At 40.4% G+C, this 23,405-nt stretch overlaps 1 protein-coding gene across 1 annotated transcript in view; it reads left to right on the top strand.

Annotated features, from left to right (window-relative positions):
- Positions 1-23,405, top strand: part of USH2A (usherin) — a 526,768-nt gene that overhangs the window by 362,349 nt on the left and 141,014 nt on the right. The window contains exons 41-44 of the mRNA XM_036235436.1: positions 6,597-6,931; positions 7,801-7,923; positions 17,070-17,233; positions 22,449-22,658. Of these exons, the coding sequence (XP_036091329.1) occupies positions 6,597-6,931; positions 7,801-7,923; positions 17,070-17,233; positions 22,449-22,658 (832 nt within the window). The remainder of the gene's footprint in view (positions 1-6,596; positions 6,932-7,800; positions 7,924-17,069; positions 17,234-22,448; positions 22,659-23,405) is intronic.

The raw sequence follows: 23,405 nt of genomic DNA, 5'->3' as shown, positions 1-23,405 counted from the left end.
GACTTCGGAATCCACCCAGGATCGACTCTGTGTTGAACAGAGCCATCTACTGACAAAACGCACACATGTGTTGTTTTAGGCATTCGCTGGAGAAACAGGGTTTTGGCCTTTGGCCCAACCTGTCTTGAATCCGACGTCCGTTTTTCATTTCTCCCTGTGTCCCCTTAATTATATTGTTGAGATGCTTCCATTTGCCTCACACACCTGAAATATTTTGAATGTCGCGATGGGATGCTTAGCTTAACCGCCACGTCCGATTTAAATAGATCAGAAAATGAAAAGAGATGGGAGAATACGGAGGAATGGATTAGCATATTGACAGAAATTTCAGTTACCAGTATTCCAGGTTTTTGTTTGTTTGTTTGTTTGTTTGTTTTAATGATCAAAGAATCCAAATGATGGGGAAAGAAAGAAAAATAGCCTATTACTTGGCTCTCTAGAAGGATTCAATTATTCATCTCATTCTACTGGGGATGAGCTCTAGAGGGCAGGATAACTACCATTGTTTTGGCTTGCATACAAACTTCATTCAAGGGAAATTAGTGTAACCAAACAGGAGGGAATTTTGTAGCTTAGAAGCCCCTTTTGTGTAAATACACACATGCTTCCATGGATTAGGTCTTGTACTACTGCCAAAAGCGTTGGTACAGTAGCTTGCTCACCAGAGCACAAAACAAAGGACATTTGCATAACAGCAAAGTTCATCTGTTGAAATTATTACTTGGATCCGGGTGGTGTGCTCTCTCTCCCCCACCAAAAACAAACACTAGGTGAGGCGAAATAGTGGAAATTGTCGAAGAAATTGAATTTAACCTACAAACAGCTATGTTTGAAAGTCTTTATTGGTTTGTTCCTCCAATATGAGACTGGTCAAAACAACACACCTCTTTGATAGAAATATCAAAAGTGTATCCAATTCTGTGGATAAAACACTGAAAAGGAAAGTAATCTGAAGTGCAAGATGCAGAATGTTTATTATATGAATTGGGCAATCTTAAGAGCGGCTCTTTATTCAAAATAACAAAACAAAACCCTACACAAGCCTAGAGTTAGTAATCATTCTAGAAATGACTTTTTGTTTCAATCCTGAGGGAATTTTGCAAAATTCCAGTCGCAGCAACAATCAATACGATGCAACATAAACACAGTCCCTTCACAGAAGCCAAGCAACATCATGAGCATTATTCTGGATTCTCTCTAATAAACACTGAATAGCTTGGCAGACCTGGAACATAAAACACATGTTTTTAGAAGAGTTATGGCTCCGTGCACAGTTCTACTTGATTTAATACATATAAACAATGATCAAAATTATCCCAAACAAGTTGACTGGCTTTTTCTTTTTCTAATTCCTTTTTTTCTTTCTTTCTTCTTCTTCTTTTTTTTTTTTTTTTGATTTTGTAAGCTCATCCAGCGATGAAACAATATAAATGGCTTGGCAGCTTGCTAGAGTCAAGTTTAGATTCGCTTGTGGGGAGCTGATTATCACAGCCTCTCGCCAGGAACAGCGTTGTCCCCTGGATTGGGTCCACACACAGCTTTCGTGTCTTGTGCACTCTTAACCGTAGTAAAAGAAACTGAGTCTTAATCATCGTTCTCGCCTATTTTTGTAGATGGGACAGACAGTGTCTGATGTCCGCTTAAGTCAAACTTTATAGTTTGAATTCAAAAATTGAAATTCAAGCTTTATAGTTTGAATTAAAACATTATACAGTCTTATGGAAGGAAATAATGATGACACGTAATATTTATTGAGCTCATGTTAAATTCCAGGATTTGCTCTCCTTTAGTCCTTATGACAGTACCTGTCAGATCGAGGCTGTTATTTTCCGCAATGCCCAGGCAGGAAATCTGAGAATAGAGAGACGGAGTAACCTGCCTCGTGTTACATAAGGAGTAGGAGTTGGGATTTGCACCCAGGCCGTGCGGTTCTGTGAGCCGTGCTGCGGGTAGCTCCACACCGTGACGAGGAGAGAGGGGGTGTCATCCCCGGGGACGGAAGGGCTTCGTTTCATAACCAGCCCGTCCTTCCCACATGTGCACATCGAACAGCATTCGCATCAGAAGGCTAGTGATGTTTCTGTTTTGAGTAGATTCAAGATGGAATCAATGATTTTAATGTTCAAAAGAAGACCGAATGGTAGAAACAGCCCAGGAAATTGTGGAAGAAGGGTTTAGCACGGTAATATCTTCCTTCGCGTGTACACTTACTCTGAAGCTGTTAAATCGCAGCAGAATGGTATGGACATTTAAAATAGGCAAATGATCTCCAGAGCAGACTAGAGAGTTTAGATATAGATACAGGTGTATGTGGGGATTTGACATGGAAGTGACATTTTCATGGGGAAAGGATGGTTTGCTTTAGAAACGGTATTGGCCCGACAACTCATGCGTGAGAAAAAATAGATCTGTCACATAATAACTAAATTCCAACAAATTAAGACTTATATTAAAAAATAGAAAGCTAAAAAAAAACAAAAGAAGAATTTTATGTAATTTAAAGGTTGAGGGGCTCTTTCTAAAACAAACAAGCAAAAAATCAGCAGACTTAAAAGATAATTTTATTTAATTAGAAAATAACTTGATTTTTTTTTTTTTGCAAAAAATAAGACCCCTCAAAAAAAGTGAAACTCCAAAAGGTAGATTGGGAAAACACATTTGTAACACATCTTATAGAAAAATAATTTCCCCATAATATGCAAAGGACATCTAATAGTTTGTATAGAAAAAGGCAAGTCAATAGTAAATAAAGTATAAAATATGGATAAATAGGAGGATACATAATTAGTCAATAGTATTTGAAAATATTTATACCTCACAAAAAAGTCTAGGGAATGTAAATTAATTAAAGAAATAAGTAATTTTGACAGAAAACTAAAAGGAATAGTAATTCCAAGAGTTTTTGAGAACAAGATCATTAATACTTTCTTCCATTGTGATAAAGTGAATTACCTCACACTTTTTGGAAAGTAACCCATTGTTAATGATTAAAAATAAACATACATTCACTTTTTGGCATAGCGATTTTTGCTAATCTAGCCAATAAATAAATACAATGGTATGTGTGCATACATTTCAAATATTACTTGTCGCAGTAATCTCAACAGAATTATCACTGGATAATTTGTTTTCAGCCATGAAAGGTAATTCATGTAAAACCAAAAAAAAAAAAAAAAAGAAAAAAATATAGTATATACCCATGATCTATTGTTAAGTGTGAAAAGCAAGTTGCAGCTTACTGGGTTTAGAATAAACTTTTTTTCTGTAAAAAAAAATAAATAAGAGAACGCTCGCGTCTGTACGAATACATTTGCTTTCCTGTGTGAACGTACCAGGAAAGTACAGAAGAACGTGTCTCATGCTGTCTTCTTACCGCCTTAAAAGGCTTGCAATGGAGTGGAGTGAGAAGAGAATAGAGGCGAAAGGCCCTAATTAACTTTTCCTATATGTATTTTTATACGTTGTCTCCGACTGCAAAAAGCAGATCTATTATCTGAGATGAAAAATTACTATTAGCAGTTTCGAAAGGAAGGCAGAGCATCGTGCAGAACTTTTCATTTTATGCCAACGAATCGCGCCTCATTTTGTACGGGAAGCTCTGACAGGGAGTCAGCTGTTAAGAAGAATTGCTGTCGTATCTGGAGTCAGATATGGCCCTGATCGCAGGCCGCGTGGCACATGCGTATCACGTGCTGATTAAGTAGTCCTAGAATTTTACAAGCTTACACAGAGGCACGTGGGAAAGGATGGTCTCTTCACGTTAGACTGAATGGAAGCCGAGGCCCAAAGATGGGTTTTGCTCAGAACCTCACAGCTTTATTTCACAGGCGTTTTTTTCTTAGCCCATTCTCAACTCATTATATCCCTCTTCGTAAATACTCATTCACAAAGTTCTTAAATAGGGTCCGATGAAGTTAAAGAGGGGAGTCAGTTACAGAATTCATGTGTCTCCCTTTTTTCAGCCCCGAAGCCAGTCACCTAGCCTTCATTCATAAGATTCTGCTTAAAATAGGGCTCTCCGGAGGTACACTGATTCTTTAGGGCAAGCCACTTTTCAGGGATCTGAAAAAGTTGATTGAAATCATTGGCTTCTTAACAGCTGTCCAGCTACCCACCTGTACTGTTTTCTGAAAACTTAAAATATCTAAATAGAAAAATGGAAACTACACAGTTAAGAACCATTTAATTTAAAGAAATAGTCATAATAGGTCGAGGCATCTCCTACGTAAACGGTTTTTTTTTTGTTTTTTTTTCCTATCCAGAAAACTCTAATTCTGTATAAAGGATTTCAATGTAAAATTATTGATTTAGAGGACACAGCTCTTGCGTATTCAGTCCAGGAACATACCCTTTGGTCTGAGTTTTCTGGGGCATGACACTATTTCATAATTCTTGTGAACCATGGACATATAAAAGACCAGGGGAAATTTATCCCTTACATTTTGGCCATACTGTAATAAATGTGGTCTTAAGCATAGGAAAGACTAGAATACAACATTTAGCTAACTGGCTTCTTAAAATTCGTGGACACATTTATTTTTAATAATGGCTCTAGGATATTTTCAGGAAGCTAATCAAATTAGATACAATTTCTGTTAGCCGACTGATTATGGCGGCTGTAGCCTTGTTATAGCAGTCCTACTAAAAATTTCTGTGGAAATAAATTGATGTCTTTCAGCTCAGTACTGTCAAAAAAAAAATGCCCCTTCAAGTCTGTAACTTTTTTAAATGAGAAAAATAGAAAAGTTCTAGATGTAAACATTCATAGTAGAGAAAATGGGAATTTATTTTAGATCTTTAAATGACTGTCTCCAGAATCATTACGTCACATCTTTTCATCTCTGTTGGAAGATACTCGGGCTTACCATAGGAACGCTTTTTCTCCTCAGTACCTAGTTCCTAATCAATCTTCTGTTAGCTCAACTGCCAACCCAGACTATCTCCCAAGTTTTAATTCTTTCAAGTATTGCCAAACCTTGACCAGAACTCTCAGAATATTCTGAGAAGCAAAGAAGTGGCATTTCACACATCAGTCAGGCCGAATTTAGCCATAGTAACTCCCAGTTTTTCATTTACATTACAATTAAGTTACAGGGAGCCCCTGAGTTTCACCTTGACTCACTCTGCAAGTCCACACACAGTAATGCACCTTGAAAACAAATGGAAGTCTAAGTCAGTTAGTTGTGCAGCCTTTGCTTACTTCAGGCTTTTTTTTTTTTTTTAATCTTTTTCAGACAAATCCTCTATGTTCATAAGGAGCAAACACATCTAAAAATTCTCTTCTCCCCAGGACAATGTGGAACACCCCCCCAAGAAGTTTTTAAAACTGGTAACGATTTCAAGCCATGTTGTAAAAATGGAATAGACATCAGTCCATTGCTAGTTATAAATCAGGACAGTTATCATCAAGCAACTGCTCGGCTGACATGTGATGGGGGCTCATTCTGTCACTACTTAGCAATAAAAATATCCTATGAAAATCTCAGGTGATATTCCTCCTGGAGATTTTTTTTCTCTTTGACCTGAAATAAGGAAATTTGAGTCCTCTAATTTTTCTGTTCTTTCTTTATGCCTTTAATTTTGTGTAGAGTTACAAATTTAAATGTCAATATAGTACTTTGTAGAAATTAGCATTTTAAAATTTCTAAAGGAAAAACTATAATCAGCTGTGACTACAATTACTTCCTGAACACAATCTGTGTGTGTGGCGTTACATGAATGTAACAGTTTGAGCCCTGCTATCAAGACTCTTACAGTCTATTTAGGAGATGAAACACATACTCTAAAATTTAAGGCACATTACAAAGCAACAATAAAAAAGATGAACCAGGATAGCGTATAAATAAGTATTTTTTTAAGACTTATGCATGTTTTTCCAGGTTTCTTTTTCCTCAGGAGAACAAATGTATTAACATTATGCCCTTACAAAATTTAGCCCAAAAAAGGAGCTTTAAACGTGGTATACCATTAAAGACACTGTCATTTCTTTCTTCTGAGGCTCAAGTCCCCGAGTTAGTTAAGCAGGATCATCCTGTGTTTGCCATTTTAGAAGCATTCTATACATCTCCTCTTATCTTTAAGAGGTGGTGTTCTCTCTCTACTTTGTACATTATGCGCAAGTAAGATCTAGGAACTCAGTTGTGCCTCAGGAAATGGCATACTTAGAGAATACGCTAGCAGTGCAAAGCGAGGAGTTCTGATGTTTCACTTAATTAAGTCATAAGCAGGAAAACCATCGCATCCTGCCGCCGCATGTGGATGCATGTGGATGTGTGAATCCTCTCCGCGTGTGTGTGCTCTGTCCCTCAGAACCCCGCCGTGGACACGAATCACTGAGGTGTGTACGAGTCTGACAGTCCCCGAAGGTATCGAGAGCAAAAGCAAACCCAGGAAACGGCATTTCATTTGGTTCCTGCTGCACTGCTAATTGATCCCAACCCCTTCATTACTGTCTGGTGCGAAAGGCTAAGTCGAAAGGAGGCATTTAGAAAGCGACTTAACTGGAAACGAGACAGAGCAAAATGCTAGGCCTTGTGAGCATCGGTTGCTCTGTTCCCGTGTGGTCGCACTGATTCCAAATTTGTCTTTTCTTCCAGGTCACTTGGGAGCCCCCACTCATGCAGAATGGAGACCTGCTTAGCTACGAGATCCGCATGCCTGACCCGCAGATACCAATAGCCAACGTCACTTCCGCAGCGTTAAGCCAAGTGGTTACTCAGCTGGTTCCTTTTACTAATTATTCTGTCACCATCGTGGCTTGCGCAGGGGGCAGCGGGTACCTGGGAGGGTGCACGGAGAGTTTACCTACCCACGTCACCACGCACCCCGCCCCGCCTCAGGGGGTTCACCCATTGTCAGCGGTTCCGTTAAGTGAGTCGTTTGTTGGGATTTCCTGGCAGCCACCGTCCAGGCCAAATGGACCCGATTTGAGGTAAGATAAGGTGACTGAGCTTTGGCATTTTGCTGTGGTCTTATCTCTCTGGGAAGGAAGGAGGCTTTCAATCGCATATGAACGTAGAATGAATTCCTTGTTGAATGCACTCCAGTCATAACTTTCATATAATTTCATAATGTGCATCTTATGTGGAACCATAAAAGTTCATCAAGATAGAAGTAGCATGTCATGAAGAATTAAGAACCCTTGAAACAAGAGTTACTGCTCTCTAGCAATCCTTAAGGTAATCCTTCTCTTGATTTTCAAAGTATGTATTTTTTATGTCAGGAAAACTTGACGCATTGTTCTAAATGACACATCTGCACAGATATGCCTCAGAGTCCCAAAGCTAACACACTAATTCTTTCGCATGTTGTTATTATCTGGGAACTTGTAAAGAATGTCGTCAGGGGCAAAGGTAAGATGCAAGAAGAGTTGGGATTCTGAAATGGCTTTTTAACAAACTTGACACTTAGCCAAGAGCATGGCTTGATAATATTGTCGTTGTTTATAAAGTATTGCCAGTTTAAGTCTTGGGGAATCATTAACTTTACAAGCAGTTTGCATTGCTGCTTTGTGTGAAACTGGCAATAAAGTGTTCGGAAACATACCATAGCAGTCTAAAATGTTATCAGTCTCAACTGATAATAGACAAACGTGACTATAGTTGATGGTTTCAAAATAATCGAGTATATAAAACTTGAGCCAGAAAATCATAATCTGGAAAAAACTTCGTAATCATAAATTAAGGTATTTTCTTTACATTTACATGCGCACACCACAGACCCATACCAGGAAACAGCCTGGATTTTGGTAATAACATTAGTTGAGATAATCCCAACGCTTCTGCTTGTCTTTTGCTTTAGATATGAGCTTCTGAGACGCAAAATCCAGCAACCACTTGCATCAAATCCCCCGGAAGATTTAAATCGGTGGCACAATATTTATTCAGGAACTCAGTGGTTTTATGAAGATAAGGGTCTTAGCAGGTGAGATTACAAAAACTATAAAAACAAATGCTGGCATTTGGTTGGAGGCATGTTGACTAGTTCAAAGTATCATAGTGTCTTCATTGCGCGAGCGTGTTATCGGCGATGCAGTAAAACGTATTTGGTTATTATCTGTGACGTTAATCATCGGATGGCGACAGTCAGTGTGTTTAATGTTGGCCATCCTCGCTGTGTGCTTAAAATAAGCCTTTTGACATTGAACCTGTAGATGCCGAGCCTTTACCTGGCGCCTTTGTCACAGCTCTCGCAAGACATGAAAACTCAATAGAGGAATTTGGAAAGATCGACAGTATGTAAAACCGGGGACGTCACTAGGCACTTGTGAAACGCTTGCCATTTCTAGGACGTACTCGTGAGAAGTAATTGATTCAGTCCGCAAAGATTAGTTAACAGGCTTGAGACTTGAAAGGGTTCAGTCTGGAGTTCAGCGGAGTCGAGGGATCACAAATAGGCGATGTCAGAAAGACAAGCGCTCGAGAGGGCAGGAGAGGCGAGCGCCGCCGCGTCCCCGGCTGGAGAACCGGCTCCGCGACCTCGGGCAAGTCACCGAACCTCCCCGTTGTCTATAGAAAGAAAAGGTTGTGCGAGATTGCGTGACATCTAGACCTTTCATGAGCCCAAGCGACATAACCAAATTTCAAAACACCGCCACCATTATTTTATGAAAACTTTTCAGACGACTTCTCTACCGGGTCACGTTTCCAAGACGCGCCGCTGACTCGCCCCGCGCAGCGCCCGCCTCGCCCACGGCCGGTCCTCTGCGTCACCAGGGCTCACCCCGCTCCTTGCCACCGCTGTCGCTCCCCTTCGTCTGCCTAGGGCATCCTCCACGTCTTGGGGCAGATGTGTCCTGCTGGGCTTCGCTGCCCTCTCTCCTCCTGTCGGAATTAGCGTCCGTGCATTTCCATCGCACACCTGCTCCCATAACACTGCTGTCGTGATGTCCTGGCCTTCTTGCTTGTCCCTCCCTGTCAGAGCCACTGCGGCCAGGGCCCTGTCTTCCTGCCGCCCGTATCCTCAGCCCCTAGCACGGTCCCTATCACATAGTGGGCCTTCAGACAGTTGTTGGATGAAAGAACATGTTCTCTCACTAAAGGGTCGGTTATTTACTTTCTCTGTGCCTTAGGAATGTTACTCTTACTGCTACTATCTGTGGGGGATGAGTAAAACTAAGGACAATTCCCTGTTCATCTTAAAGGGTGTGGTGGGAGGACATGATGCATGTTGTAAGGTTCTCGGAGAGAGGCAGCGTGCGACTCTAATGAAGCGATAGGATGAACTATAGAAGTCAAAACGGTCGATTATTAGCATATCCTTTTTGTTCCTTTTATTCAACCCAAGTGATCGTCGTCATTAGACTCTTCTCGAGTATTTTCAATTCATTATTTGCTTAATACACCATCACTTATAATTATGACTTCAGTTGAAGAAATTCATTTATTCAGCAATTTCTCTTTTATTACTGTATGTTGAGAGGCACCAAGATAAGGAACAAAAGATGAATGTAGTATGGCCCTCGTCCTCAGGGAGCTCCTGTCCAGGAGAGGGAAATGCACGCGCACACACACATGCACACACACATGATTATACATGATTAATCGCCATCATCACAGTTAACCAACACAGCCTAGGGGAATCAGAGAGAAAAGTAACTTTCTGTGAATTTGTGAGCTCTACCTCAAATATCGCAATTTCAAAAAGAAATAGAATTTGACTAGTTAACATTACTGAAATCAGAGATTTAGCCATAGGATGTTTGGCAGGAAAACAGAATAAATATCAGAAAGTTAACGTTTCTTCGTAGAAGAAACAAAATCTTATTGAAGAATTAGGACCAAGGCCAAAAAGTTATTATTGAATTTTTAGTGATGCCTCTAAGGGTTTTTAATGAGAAGTCCACATCTAAGATTTAAGGAAAGAAACGAAGTGAAATCCTCACAAATTAAATTGAAATGTTACTTGACATCCACATGCTGATGGCAGCCGCTTCTGGAAGGGAAGGGAATGTGTACCAAAATGTGCTGGGGCAATATTTTCACCAGCCTTATGATGCTAAATGCCAAAGGATCATTTTTTCCTGCTAGGACTAGCAAAGGTTGTTTGTTTGTTTAATTCAGATAACTGCTATAATCCATGTAGCCTACTTGCATTTCTTTTGAATATTCAGAATAAATTGTGTGAGCCTTCATATTGCGAGGTTTTTACCTAGCCCGCTACCCTTAGTAAGTCCAAAAAGGCTAGGGGCCCCTAGCTAGGGCTGGGGTGGCTCACAGATCTGTGAGAAAATTGGAAATCAGTCCTCTCTTGGGCCCTGTGTGCTGTGCCAGTGGTTTTGTTAAAAGAAATGATCTTGGGTGTGGTTCTGTAGTGTAGCAATTAGCATGTCTGCTTTACACACAGAAGGTCCTGGGTTCACACCCCAGTGGAGTCACAGTCCATGGTCTACAGCCATGCCACCCTGAACAAGCCCAATGTCTGATCTTGGAAGCTAAGCAGAGTCGGGCCTGGTTAGCACTTGGATGGGAAACTACCTTGGAAGACCAGGTTCTGTAGACATAATAATAATAAATTTAAAAAATAGCCGGCCCCCAACGGGGTCTCCAGTCACACATGGACAGACCTGAAGCTCAGCTCACTTGGTTACACACAAGGTTGCAGCCCTGTAGGGGGCCCTGTTGTTCCGTTTAAACTATCTGGAGGGGACTGGAGGTGGGTAGGGTGATTGAATTCAAATGTTTTTAGGAGGACTATGTAACTCTCCCCAGACTCCGCCATTCCTTAGTTCCTTCTTACATCTAGATAAATAAAGGGAACATTGAAATGTTTCTTCCCATCTTGACTGGTATCGCCATAGCTACATCTAGAATCAGTTTTTAGAATGGCACTTCTCTTAACACAAACAGTAGACGTAACTCAAGATTCACTGGACGTTCCTTTATGAATGTATCTTGTGAGAGTAAAGATAAATTGAAGTCAATTTCCTTGGTCAAGCGGTCTATTTTGGTTAGTATGTATTTATAATATACAGAAAGCACACCAACTTAATCTAAAATATTATGTTCTGAAACTCAAAGCATTATAGTCTTTTCCCCCCTCTGAATCTCTGTGTACAAAGTAGAATATTGAGCTAATTATCCAGATAGTTTAGACAATATTCTTGTTCTTGCGATTTTCTCAGGTCAGGGGTGGTTTTGTCTGGCTTAGTTCGTCGTCTCTTTATTGAATTCTGCTCCGTTTGTGTAGATAGAAACTCATCGTGACTGTAGGTTTCTACCACTTGTGAGTTACTAACTTTTTTCCTTAATTACTCTGTGCAAAGTGGCCCAGCTGTGGTGGTTGGGGGACCCATAACTTTGGGTTTCGTGACATTTGCATCACTGGGAAAATCCGGTAACGTGGAGTTGTCCTCTGACGCTGCTGTGGTGATGCAGACGGGGCTTAACAAAAGGACAGTGACTTCCTTCATGCCAACCATCACCTCACCCTTCCCTTATGATTTTCAGTTCCTTAGAGCGCCTTGCTTCTTTTGAGTGGTCAGATAAAACTGCAGAGAACACGGCAATTGAACATGCTCCTGTCTGCTCTGGGTTTGAGGAAGGAAGAGCAAATTATGAGAAAGAATAGGCTCTTCTTGCTGTTTTGGAAAATACCGAAGATGATAATAACTTAGTTGCCATTAAATTTATAGAGTTATGTTGTAACTCTTATTCCTTTCCATTATTTATACATTTCTAAAAATACTTATTTTGCAATGACAGTCTGGAAAGAAAGCTCCATTTGACTCTTCAAGAATCCCCTAGCTGAATTATCTTTAAATGAAAGTAGAGTTGACCCTTGAGCAATGTGGGGTTAGGGGCACCCCTGGCCCGCCTGACAGTTGAAAATCCACATATGACTTCCGACTCTCCAAAAATTCAACTGCTGACAGCTCACTGTTAATTGGAAGCCTCACTAAATACCATACACAGCTGGTTAACACGTAGTGTGTATGTTACACGTATCATATACTGTGTTCTTACAGTCAAGTAAGCTACAGAAGAGAAAATGTTATGAAGCAAATTATGAAAGTACACTTACAGTGTTGTATTGTGTTTATACTGTAAGTTCACATCATCTGTTTACAAGATGAAAAAAATCCACATATAGGTTAACCCTCACAGTTCACACTTCTGTTGTTCAAGGGTCAGCTGTACTCAAAATTGACATTTATCCAATTTTCAAATAATAGGTAGACTTGACTATTTTAAAATTAAATGCTCAAGCTAAATATACCATAAAATCTAAGTTTAAATCTTACTGACAGATTCTAAATTTTTTTAAACCTACTAAAATGAAATGTTTCTAGCCATAAAAGGGGACATAGTTTCTGAGGGATCGATACACAGAGGAATATGCCTTCCTCTCCTTCGTAATGAGATTAAATGTGCAAAGATGACACTTCCTGCTTTGTTAATAAGGAAAGACTGGGTCAGTTCCGTGACACCTGTTCCTAGAACATAAATATATTTCAGTTGTAGCTGTGAAGACAGAAGTTAACTCTGCACATAGGCTGAGCGAGAGGAGGGCATTCTCCCACGGATGAGGTAGATCCTGTTATTTTCTACATATCGAAGTGTGAGTAAAAGTTGAGTTTAGGAATAAAAGCCAACTCGGTCAGCATTGGTGTGCCATCTCATAGCGACATACCTAATTTAAAATAAGCAAAAATGTATCTATTTCATATTTAAATTAGTAGAGTCATAGTACTTTTCTCCATTGGGATTTTTTTCCCTGCTCTAAATTTACCTCATATTATATTTTTTCTAAATGCCACATAAAACCTTACCTCAGGAAAAATGAGCCTCCAAATGTGGAAAGATGTGTTGTGTCATAAGAGATCTTTTTTTCCTAATGTTTTGGATGGATGGATGGATGGATGGATGGATCAATAGATAGATAGATAGATAGATAGATAGATAGATAGATAGATAGATAGATAGTTTGTGTTACTTTCTAATGTTCATGATAGAGTAGAACAAAGATGAAAATTATAGCAAAATTAACTTAGATGTGACATTCTGGTAGCATATGTATAGACAGCTACAGTAATATGGCAGCTGCAACTTACACTCACACATCTAAAAAAGTATCATATTATAAACCCTTTCAAGAATGATAAAGTCTCACCCTTCGATTTCAAAAGCAAAAATCTTTAGGAGCATTTTTAGGAACAACAAATAAGTGGTATAAAAAGATAAAACACCATCCATGGAGAGTTTAAGCAATTGAAGATTTAAGCAGCAGAAAGTGCCGTACTTTTATTTATTTGCTTATTGATTCATCCTCGTGAAGGACTTGAGCATAGAAGGGCCGTTATGCTATCAGAGGCTTTTCGAATCCCCACGCTGTGACGCGGGGTTCAGGCAGATGTGGCATCGTTGCAGATTTGAGGAAGAGTTAGTGGAGGAAGCAGGCTGAGTAGCCTGCTTTCTCAGAAGCGTGATTTATACTGGTGACAATTTTGACATGGGGAATTCTGTTAGGACAACAATAAAGTGGACACGTGTTTGATTCTGATTAGAACCCAAAGCTTTCTGTAGCTGCGGCACTGAAGAATGTTACTGGTTCCAAAAACACATCAGACCCTTTTAAGATACAGGCCTTCCCTCATTTTCCCTAGAATAATGCTGCTTCTTGGACAAAGCCTTCACCGGACAAAATGCCACTTGTCATTGACACCAAGCCCAAATGTTTCCACTTCTGTGGAGACTTCCTAGAGTAGATAAGGTTAACTTTGGTTTAACCTTATCTATTTGATGGGTGTTTATAAAAAAAAAATAATAACTATAATAGATTTTATTTTATTTTTATAAAAATGTATATATTCCAATAGAACATACACATGTTCATTATATTTAGAATCTGGACTGTTGTTAGTGTGCAATAAATATTTTTGGATGGATGAATGAATGAATGAATGAAGTGATGGTATATTAAACATGAGAACAATATAATTTGTAAAAGAAACAACTTTCTAAGTTTCAGTAGAGATCATTTCTCAGTTGGACAGATACATTTTCATGTCACTAATCTGCCAAATTATGTGACCTGAAAGTTATGGGAGTGAATGCTTTATTAACTGTGAAATCCTCATTCATTCATTCACTTAAAAAATTATCGACTTCATAAATAAACAGATTAGAAACTTCATTATCTAAATAGAATCTAGTTTTAGGTCATTTGAGTAATAACCGAACCTTGAAATAAGTATTGTTTCATAAATAAGATTTTAATATATATTATTTTTTACAAGGAAAAATGCCATAGTCATGTCTATAACACAGCAAAGTTTAGCATTTCCTTCGTGTTTGTGAAGGGAGGCCTTGAAAAAATAGTTTCTAATGAATTAATCATGAGAGAATAACTCCAGTAACAGCCGGGTAAATGTTCATTAACTTTGCAGATTTCATAAAAACTGCTTCCTACAGGGTTTGAAATGATATATTTTTCAAGACATAATTGGAGAATACAATTAGTATTTCAGAAAGAAACATATACACACACACACACACACATACACACACACGATTTGCATGAGTACATCATGTTCATTGATCTAGCATTTTTCTTTTAAAAGTATTCTTATATTATCAACTAAGTGGAATGGCCCATTTGATATAAATAATCAACACCTAAGTCCATCTAAAAAACAACATACTTAGTGTGAATTTAAAAAAAAAAACACTATAAGCACCTAATACCTGCTTTTTTAACAAAGCGGTGAAATATAGACTGACACATGTAGTCTTACGTGTATAAACTTACTAGCATAAACATCAGTCTTCTGATTGAGTGAAAACTGTGTACTTAAGTACGTGATTTAAGAGATTTCAGGTTCTTATTTTCTTTACAACTTAACCACGAAAGTTAAAGTGCAAAAGACAAATGCATGACACCTAATGAAATGCCTACTGATTTCTCTATTAGATAAAATAATGAACAGTGAAAACAATTTAATGTTCGAGAAGAGCCGGAGGCTCACTTAGTCGTCTGCACTAGCCTTGCAACCTTAGGCGAAGCCTCTTAACTTCCCAGGCTCTCAGTTTTCTTATCTATAAAATGTAGCAGATATTTTCTTATCTGAAGCTGATAAACTCTAAAGCCATGTCTCACTCCAAAATTGTGATATTACTTTGAAAACAGGCTTTTCAATTACACGGGTCCGTGTGCCCTAAATTTTTTTCTATGCTGACATAAACTGTACATTTCACCATCCCTAAATTATGATGAAATGGCTTAATGTGTTATCCCTGTACTTAAATTATGATGCAGTAACTTAAGAGGTTACTAAATATATATGTAGGGGAGGAGATGAGGCATCCAGACTCTAGCTAAATTTCTTTTAAGCCGTTTTATGAAGTAAAAGACAATTAAAAGTATTTTACCCAGCGAGGGCGCTAATGAAGCCAAGGTCGCTGGTTCAGGTCCCCCGTGAGCCATTAGCTTCGTTCCGTTCGATTGTCGCAGATCTGCTCCCCTCTTCACCCCGACTCACCATCCTTCAGATTCTCGCTCGTGGTCACAGAGGAAAGCTGGTGAGACTGGACGTGTAAGCAAAAATCTGTCCCCTCTGCTAAGAAAATCTCTCAAAGGTCAGGCCTCCGTGATAGGACGTCATCCGAATAGGTACAGATTATCGTGACGATGTTGTGACTGTCATCAGGATCATCCTATCGGGGGGCAGCGTAGCGCCTTGGTTAGACGAGCAGGCTCCGGCACCAGACCGTGTGGGGTGCAGTCTGCACTCGCCCACCTACTAGCTTCATTACTTAGACACGTCATTCAACTCCTTGAGACATATTTTTCCTCATTTTCAGAACAGGTATTAGAATAGCACCTTCTAGGGTAATTGTGAGGAACGAATGAGTTAATACATGTGGAAACTTTCTGACGTGTTAAGCACTCAGTAAACGCTATTATATTTCGGTTGCCTTGGCCATGTAGACTCTTTAGCGCTTGCTGAGGGTGGCTGAAAATAACACCTAAGTAGACTTCTACAGAGGAGGTAGCCAAATGCTTTTAAAATCCTGACATTAACTTTGGTCAAAAGACTTAGCTCAGTACTGGGAAGGGCCCCCTCCTCTTGCTGACATGACTAATAAATTGTGACTTATTGAGACACAACCCACGAGCCCTGAATTGGAAGTAACGTGTCCTTGATGATGTATTAAACCCACATTAGGTGATGACGCTCTGAGGCCCGCGTTTGTCCTGAGCCCTGAATGCCACCCGGGGATGGTCGTGTTTTATGCACCGTGCATGAGCAAGTCTCTCACTCTTCACACCTGTCCGGTCAAAGCCTGACTGTGACTCTAAATAGCGTTTTCCTGCCCAGGCAGTTTCGAACCAAACAAAGCCAGTTTAGTCCTCTGCGTGGAAAGACCAAAAGGGATGAAGAGTTTTGGTGGCTTTACTCGATCATCGATTTGATGCATGACTTGGAAAGCCCTCATCATAGTCCAGTTTCCTGCTTCTGCAAAGCAAGATTCAGTTTCCACTGTATTGATTCAAACGATGGCAAAATACAGTCATGGTCGCAAAACTCTCAGCGGGGGGTGCTGTGCGCTTCCGTCACAGCTACGATTTAATTTAAGGGTTTATCTGTCCGCCAATGAGATTCTGGGTAAGAAGGACAGACAGAGGAAGAATATGGTGATGAGAGATTCTGATATTTGAAAATGGATGCGTTTCCCAAAAGAAGAGCGCGGAAGTCTCTGGATCAAATTCCAATAGGAAGCTGGCAGGCTGCCAGCTTTGTAATTGCAGCTTGAACGGAGCTGTAATCCTCACCACTTCTCAAAACAATAAGAAGGCGCAAACGATAAACCTCATTTGTTATTAAATAACAGTCTTTGCTTCGCGTTCCTAATAAAATATTTCCCTGACACTTTGGTTAAGGCTCAAGAGTTACAGAAATAATGATAGGTTTTGTGCAGGGAGGAAAAAGAAGAAAACGCATCTTATAAGGGGGAAAGAAAATTGTGCATTTTGTAGGGGAGAAAAGGAAATTTGTATTTTGTGTATGTGTGGTTTTTTTTCCTGTAAAAAAAAAAATTTATATGTGACTTTCTCTAAACGCCTTGTAGGTTTACAACGTATGGCTATAAGGTCTTTGTGCACAACAGCGTGGGTTTTACGCCCAGCCCAGAAGTGACAGTGACAACATTAGCCGGTCTCCCAGAGCGAGGAGCCAACCTCACCGCGGTTGCTCTCAATCACACGGCCATCGGCGTGAGCTGGGAGAAGCCAAGTAAGTGCTTCTCCTGTCTTTGTTTCCCATCAACATTTAGTACCAAAATGAATTTCAGATAGACACGTGAAAAAATACAACAGCAGAGAACTGAGGTCCCCGTGCTGTTCTTTAGGGGCCGCCCGCCTCTCCACCTTCTCCATCCTTCTCGGGCCTTCTCTACCTTCTTTGGTGCCTTCTAGATCTGGAATGTCGTGCTAGAAATTTCCATGCGTTAATGTGGAACAACGTCATACCATGCATTTTCCTATAGGGAGAGCTGCCCCCTAGCTCATAACTCATACTTCTTAGCAAGAGCCATTTACTAGGCTTGCAGTAAGTGAATGCATTTTTCTGAGTTCATCATCTTCAGAGCTGCTTATAGACAATTTCAGCTCGAGCCAGGGAAGTGAAGCCCGGACATGACCCCTGACCTGGCTCCCCTAACGCAGGGGCTCACCCTGGCCCTCTCAAACCCTCTGTGCAGTGAAAAGACCTCACAGACGGGGCCGATGTGTTCCTGCAACTTTAGAAACCACACCAAGTGAATTTTCAGATGTGGCTGGTCAGTGTAGCGTTTAACAGCTGATCTGTTAGCTCATAGTCATCCATTATCACAATCAGAAAAAATAAAAATAAAAACTGAATTCTCCATGAAAATTTGTATTGTAATCATTCTTGTAAATGTCACTTGAGATCTGGAAAAGAGTTGAATCAGAATGTGCTAGGATAATACCAAATATTGAGAACGATCTGACTTGGAACGCCCCAATTAAAATGTTTGTTCAATGAAAGGAAACGGTACCCGCCAGGGTGATTATCTGCTACTAGGACATAAAAAGTGGTAAAATTACTCCTGATTGGGCAACGGAAACCACGTGATTTCGCTCCTGCCTTTGAGTGTTGTTATGGCCTAAGAAGCAAAATGCTTCCTCTTTCCTTTTAGAACATCTGAATGAATTTGCCCCAGCGTCGTGATCTATCAATCGTGAATCAAAACCAGCACTAGGTGACATCGGCCGTAAATTAAAATTAGCGCCGGTTATGCTGATCGACGTTGCTGCTAAATAACCCATTTCTCCAGAAGGCTGTCGCTGTGGGGGTTTTTGTAAGGTCGCAGGTGTCTTAACGGTCGGTGTCATGTCTGTCGGGGTTTCTCAAACCACTTAAATGGAAGAATATCAGTTAATTGATGCTTATGATTGCCCCCCGAGACACCGCTGGGAAAAGTACACAAGTTTTTAATCCGGGGGTGGATTTTTACGAACGGTGCCGTATATATTTTCACTCGTCTGCCTCTTCCCCTCCCTTTCACCCTCACCACTTGCTTCATCCTCAAAGCCTACTCAGGACGGCGGATGCCCTCCCCCTCAGCTGACATTTCGAGGCTTCTGTTACGATCCCGCTTCTGAATTTTCCCCAACATCGGTCCTTTATGTTATAATTGCAAGCCTGAGGTAAGCTTGCTTATAAAAACTGACACACCTAATAGATCTGAAGCAGCTCCCCGAAGTTTCATTACCTCGGTAATGCGAACCTCTGACCTTCAGGATGTAGTCATGCAATCTGCTGTTATTTCTATTCATACCTGAGAAATTTTTCAGATAACTATTTGTGAGCACAAAGGTTAACTCTCAGAAGAGGGTCAGCCCTGTGAAAGCTTGTTGCATAATCATTTCCTTTCCTCCTGCAACCCGCCCTCCTAAGTAGATTAACTAGTCACTTCTCCGTGAAAGGACCACCTTTTTTTTTTTTTTTTTGCAATTTTAATTTAAATTGTTTTCTCGATTTGTAGGATAAAACTGGCACATTGTTTAATATGCTGAAAGGTACAAAACTGTAGGTCAAAAGTCGTATGGATCAATTCGTAAATATTTATTTACTTGCTGAAAATTACCTTTCTATAAAAACCATAAAATGTATGTTATGTTATTTCTGAACTGTGATCCTCCACCTGTACATACCATTTCCGTAACAAAATATTTCTGGAAGATGGTTCCAATCACAAATTAACAGGGACGCGTTATCAAAAATAGCAGAAGCGCCCGTCCTAAACGTCCGTCTCACTGGGTGATGTCACGTGCGGTGCACGTGTTTTTAGGGCAAATCGCGCAAACTGCCGCACAGAGCTCTCACTCACTTCTCGCATCCTCCATGCGTCGTTTGGCCTGCAGTATTTGAAAAACATACTTTGCCACCATTTAACAATCAGAAGGTTTCACGTCATGGCGATTCAGGGGTTGATTTGAAAAAACCAAATGCTGAGATGAAGCTGTTACCACATTACTGTAGGGAAAATAGCAGCTGGCAGTGAGCGGTGGCTGTCCCTTGAGACCGTTCACATCCTCTCCATCTTGCTGGTCCCTGTAGAGGTAACAGGTTCTTCTTCCTGCTTTATGTAATAAAATAAAATATTTCAGCCTCAATGAAAAAACACAGAGAAGAATTATACCTAGTAGCGAAAAAGATCACATTTTTGAAAGAAGAGATACAAAAACACCTTTACTTCAGTTTTTCACGCAATTCTCAGAAAAGCGCTGAGATGGAAATGCTCGCCTAGCGACTTACCCAAAATTGCCGTTCGTGAGCAGCAGGCGCTTCCCGAATGCCGACTTTGGGCGCAGGCCTCCTACGTTTGCCATGTCTCAGGCCTTTAGCCTCAGTGGTTATTAGCACTTTGTCAAGAGTGATTTAATAGGATCCCCCCCATTTCGACCGCTCATTCTGAGATAAACAAAATAAGGAGTTGCTCCAGAGGGCGTGGAGCGGAAGGGCAGAGCCTCGGTCTAAGGCCCTCTCGCCAGCGAGGGCAGAGACAGCCAGACATGAGCAAGAAGACCCTGGAGGGGAGCACTGTGACCAAAAACAAGCCGCTTAACCTCCCAAAAATCCTAGTTTCCTAACCCAAAATATGGGTATGATAATAATAAATGCTTTAAAATGTTACACTAAGGATCAAATGAAATAATATATGTTAAGGTCATTAACTTAGCACTAGTTAGTATTGGTATAAGTGATTATTCTGTCTCTAAATGTCCACAGTGCTTTCAATAGCAGTTTTATAAAAGATGGAAAAAAAAAAAAAAAACTCGGTAAAACATTTCTAATAAAAATTGGGGACATAATTCTGCAAGGCATTCAGATAAACGCATTTCCGCAGTGAGTCGAAGATAGGTAAAGAATATGTGTCTCTTTGCAATTACCAGACTTGTCTAAAAGGTAGAACTGCTGGCTATTGCATGGTGCCATTGTCTTTAGTGGCGGTGCCCCAAGCGTTGACCGGTCTCGAGGTGACATTTACGAGTCTCCCGGGCACTTAAGTTGTGGCCATGTGACTGCTGGTGCCAATAGAGTGTGAGAAGAAATGATGTCTGTCTTTCTGTGGGTCGTAGCCACAAAACATCAGGTGTGTGCCTGTTCGTGCTCTCTTCGTCTTACCCCTAGACCAGAATGCGGACCTGGCGGTGGTCTCAGTGTGAACTCCGCGGGCACGGTCAACGCCCTCAGAGGCCCAGAGCCACACAAGAGAAAGAACCTGGGCTCCTGAATGACCACAAGAGGCAGCATCTGGTTCGCTTGGGGGCTATTATGTGACACCCAAATTAATATCAGTTTTATTGAAGTCACTTTATTTGGGGGTTTCTTGGTTACAGCAGCTTAGCTTACTAATTCAGTCCCCATGTGCCCATAGCGATTTGCTTAAGGAGCAGAAATCATCTTTTTTGTTTTCATTGCCCGATATAGAATGATGACTAATTAACACATCTCATATATAATTTCCTTTAAATATACTTTGCTCTGGCGGGCTGTTTATAAGGAGTTGGAGCACAGTGAGCGTAAATCGTTGGGGTCGGGGGTGTGGGGAAATGTCTAAAATGCAGTCATTTGTATCTGACTGACACTTAAATTAGACAGAAAGTCTGAGACGTCTTGGGGAAAAACAAGGAGCCCAGCTTGGGTCGTCGCCTAAGAGGATCTCCCCACGTCTTCAGAGGAGCATTTTTATCTCTCTAAAAATAATGCAAAGCCTGTAAGGAGCATCGTCTAGTTGCTTTGGCAAGAAGACTTTCTGTTGGCCTATCTAACAACTGTTTCAAACTACCCGAGAATTCATTACAAAGTAGGGGGGCCTAGTCTATATTTGAGAATTTGCTATGACTAAGACCGCATTTCTGACCAATCTATGGAGATCACCACCAAAAAAATGGCATTTAATGGAAAATTTGTATCCGGAGGTTATAACCATCTTCACGTCACTGAGGTTCACATGATGTGCTAACATAACTGGAATAATATCTACTCAGATAAATTTATGTGGTCTATACAATATGGGTCACATATAACAGGATTAGAATATCTGATAAAATATTTCTCAGTATACACATACTTAACATAATAACCTCATAGGAAATCCTCCTCCTTCTTGTTCCTTTGAACACAAGCTAGTATTCATACCCTAACTCCAGATTAAGTAGCAAACCAAGGTAATAGTTCCTGCTTAAGATCATTAAAACTACTATTAATGGAAGCAGAGCAGTGTACTGTTTCTTACCTAAGAAAATAGAGCTGTTTCATGTCTTCTTTTTTAAGGCTTCACTGTAGGAAGGTGGGGAGAAGCAGAGCTTAGGGTAAGAGAACTAGGAGAGAGGATGAGAGCCTTGAGAAAAATTCAGATACTGAGCGGACCCTTAAGAGAAGATGCCGTGTGACTGCTACATCAGCAGTGTCCATAACAGGTTGTCTGTTGAAACATTCTTCTGGGTGTCGTTTAGCAGATTTTGTTAGTAAGTTAAAAAAAAAAAAAAAAAACTCTCAAGTTTTAGGAATGATGCCAGGAAATGCCCTAGTTTGTATTAGGACCGTGCTACTTGTGAGCAGTCGTTTTATGCAATGCATACTTTTGTTTTACTCTTAGTTTCCTCTCAATAGTATAATACTAAAGTGTTGAACATTTGTTGAATAATTATAAGTAGCATAATTAAAATATTTAAAGGTAATTTATAAGTTTATTTTCCTGTAAAGATAAGACTCTGCAATTAATTATGGGATGGGAGAAAAATCAACTCATTAAAAAAATAACAAGAAGAAACAGCACCACCATAAAGAAGATTCCACAAGCTTCCCCACGCCCCCAGTTCTAGGAGTTGCTAATAATGGAGTTTATTCTCTGTCCTTTTTTTCCCCTGAGGTCCTTTTTAGATCAGCCACATTTATGGTGTCTTGTGTTTATTGACAGCTTTTCAAGACCTACAAGGTGACGTTGAATATTATACGCTCTTTTGGAGTTCTGCTACCTCCAACGAATCTCTAAAAATTCCCCCAGATGTAAACTCTCACGTCATTGGCCCCTTAAATCCAAACACGGAGTATCGGATTTTTATCTCTGTCTTCAACGGAGTCCATGGCATCAGCAGCGAAGTACTACGCGCAAACACCTGCGATGGGGGTGAGTCCAGGTTTCAAGGGACGCCAGGCTTCAGAGATGCGCATGCAATTGATTGATTCTTGCTGAGGCCGAGATCCGTCATCCCTCCATTATAAAATTTCTGGTGTTGGAGGGAAGGGGGTCGGGCTAAAATGCCTAAGTGCTTGCTGTCATCAAGTGGCGGATCAATACGCGGTCCCATCGAGACAGCAGCACAAGGCTCTAATGATGGGATATTAGCCCGGCTCGTGCCTGTTCTTTTCCGCGTATGCTGAGTTTGGAGCTGAGTTCACATCAATAAGCGGTGACATTTAGAAACATTTTTTTTTTTAAAGATTTACTCTCAGAAGCAGTGTGCTTTTCAAAACGACAGCCGAGCCCAGCAAGGGCCCTCCCTGAGTCACCAGAAATGGTAGGTGGAAGTTCATCCACTGAGAAAAATTGCCTCTGACTCATTTCTAAGCCAGTTAGCAAGGGGGAGGAAGCAAGAGAAGCAACTTGTGAATCTGAAATGAGTTTGGAATGGTCTTTCTAATCTTTTTGGCTTTATAGAGTCTCATTATAAACATTATAATATCATTACCTCCCAAGCAAGTGTCACAGGTCATTAGCAGAGCACTTTAAGTGTGGAACCCATTTCCCTTTGTGGTGCCAAAGGTCAACACCTTTTGTTTATAAAATAGAATGGATCACACGGACAATTTTTCAACTAGTTAAGATGGGTTCTTAAGATAAAAATAGGTCTTTGCATAGTTATTTCTGACATGC

This window comes from Rousettus aegyptiacus, unplaced genomic scaffold, assembly GCF_014176215.1.
Source record: "Rousettus aegyptiacus isolate mRouAeg1 unplaced genomic scaffold, mRouAeg1.p scaffold_m13_p_18, whole genome shotgun sequence".
NCBI lineage: Eukaryota > Metazoa > Chordata > Mammalia > Chiroptera > Pteropodidae > Rousettus > Rousettus aegyptiacus.
Note: the sequence above shows the minus strand (reverse complement) of the source record. Positions and strands in the feature narration are given on the sequence as shown.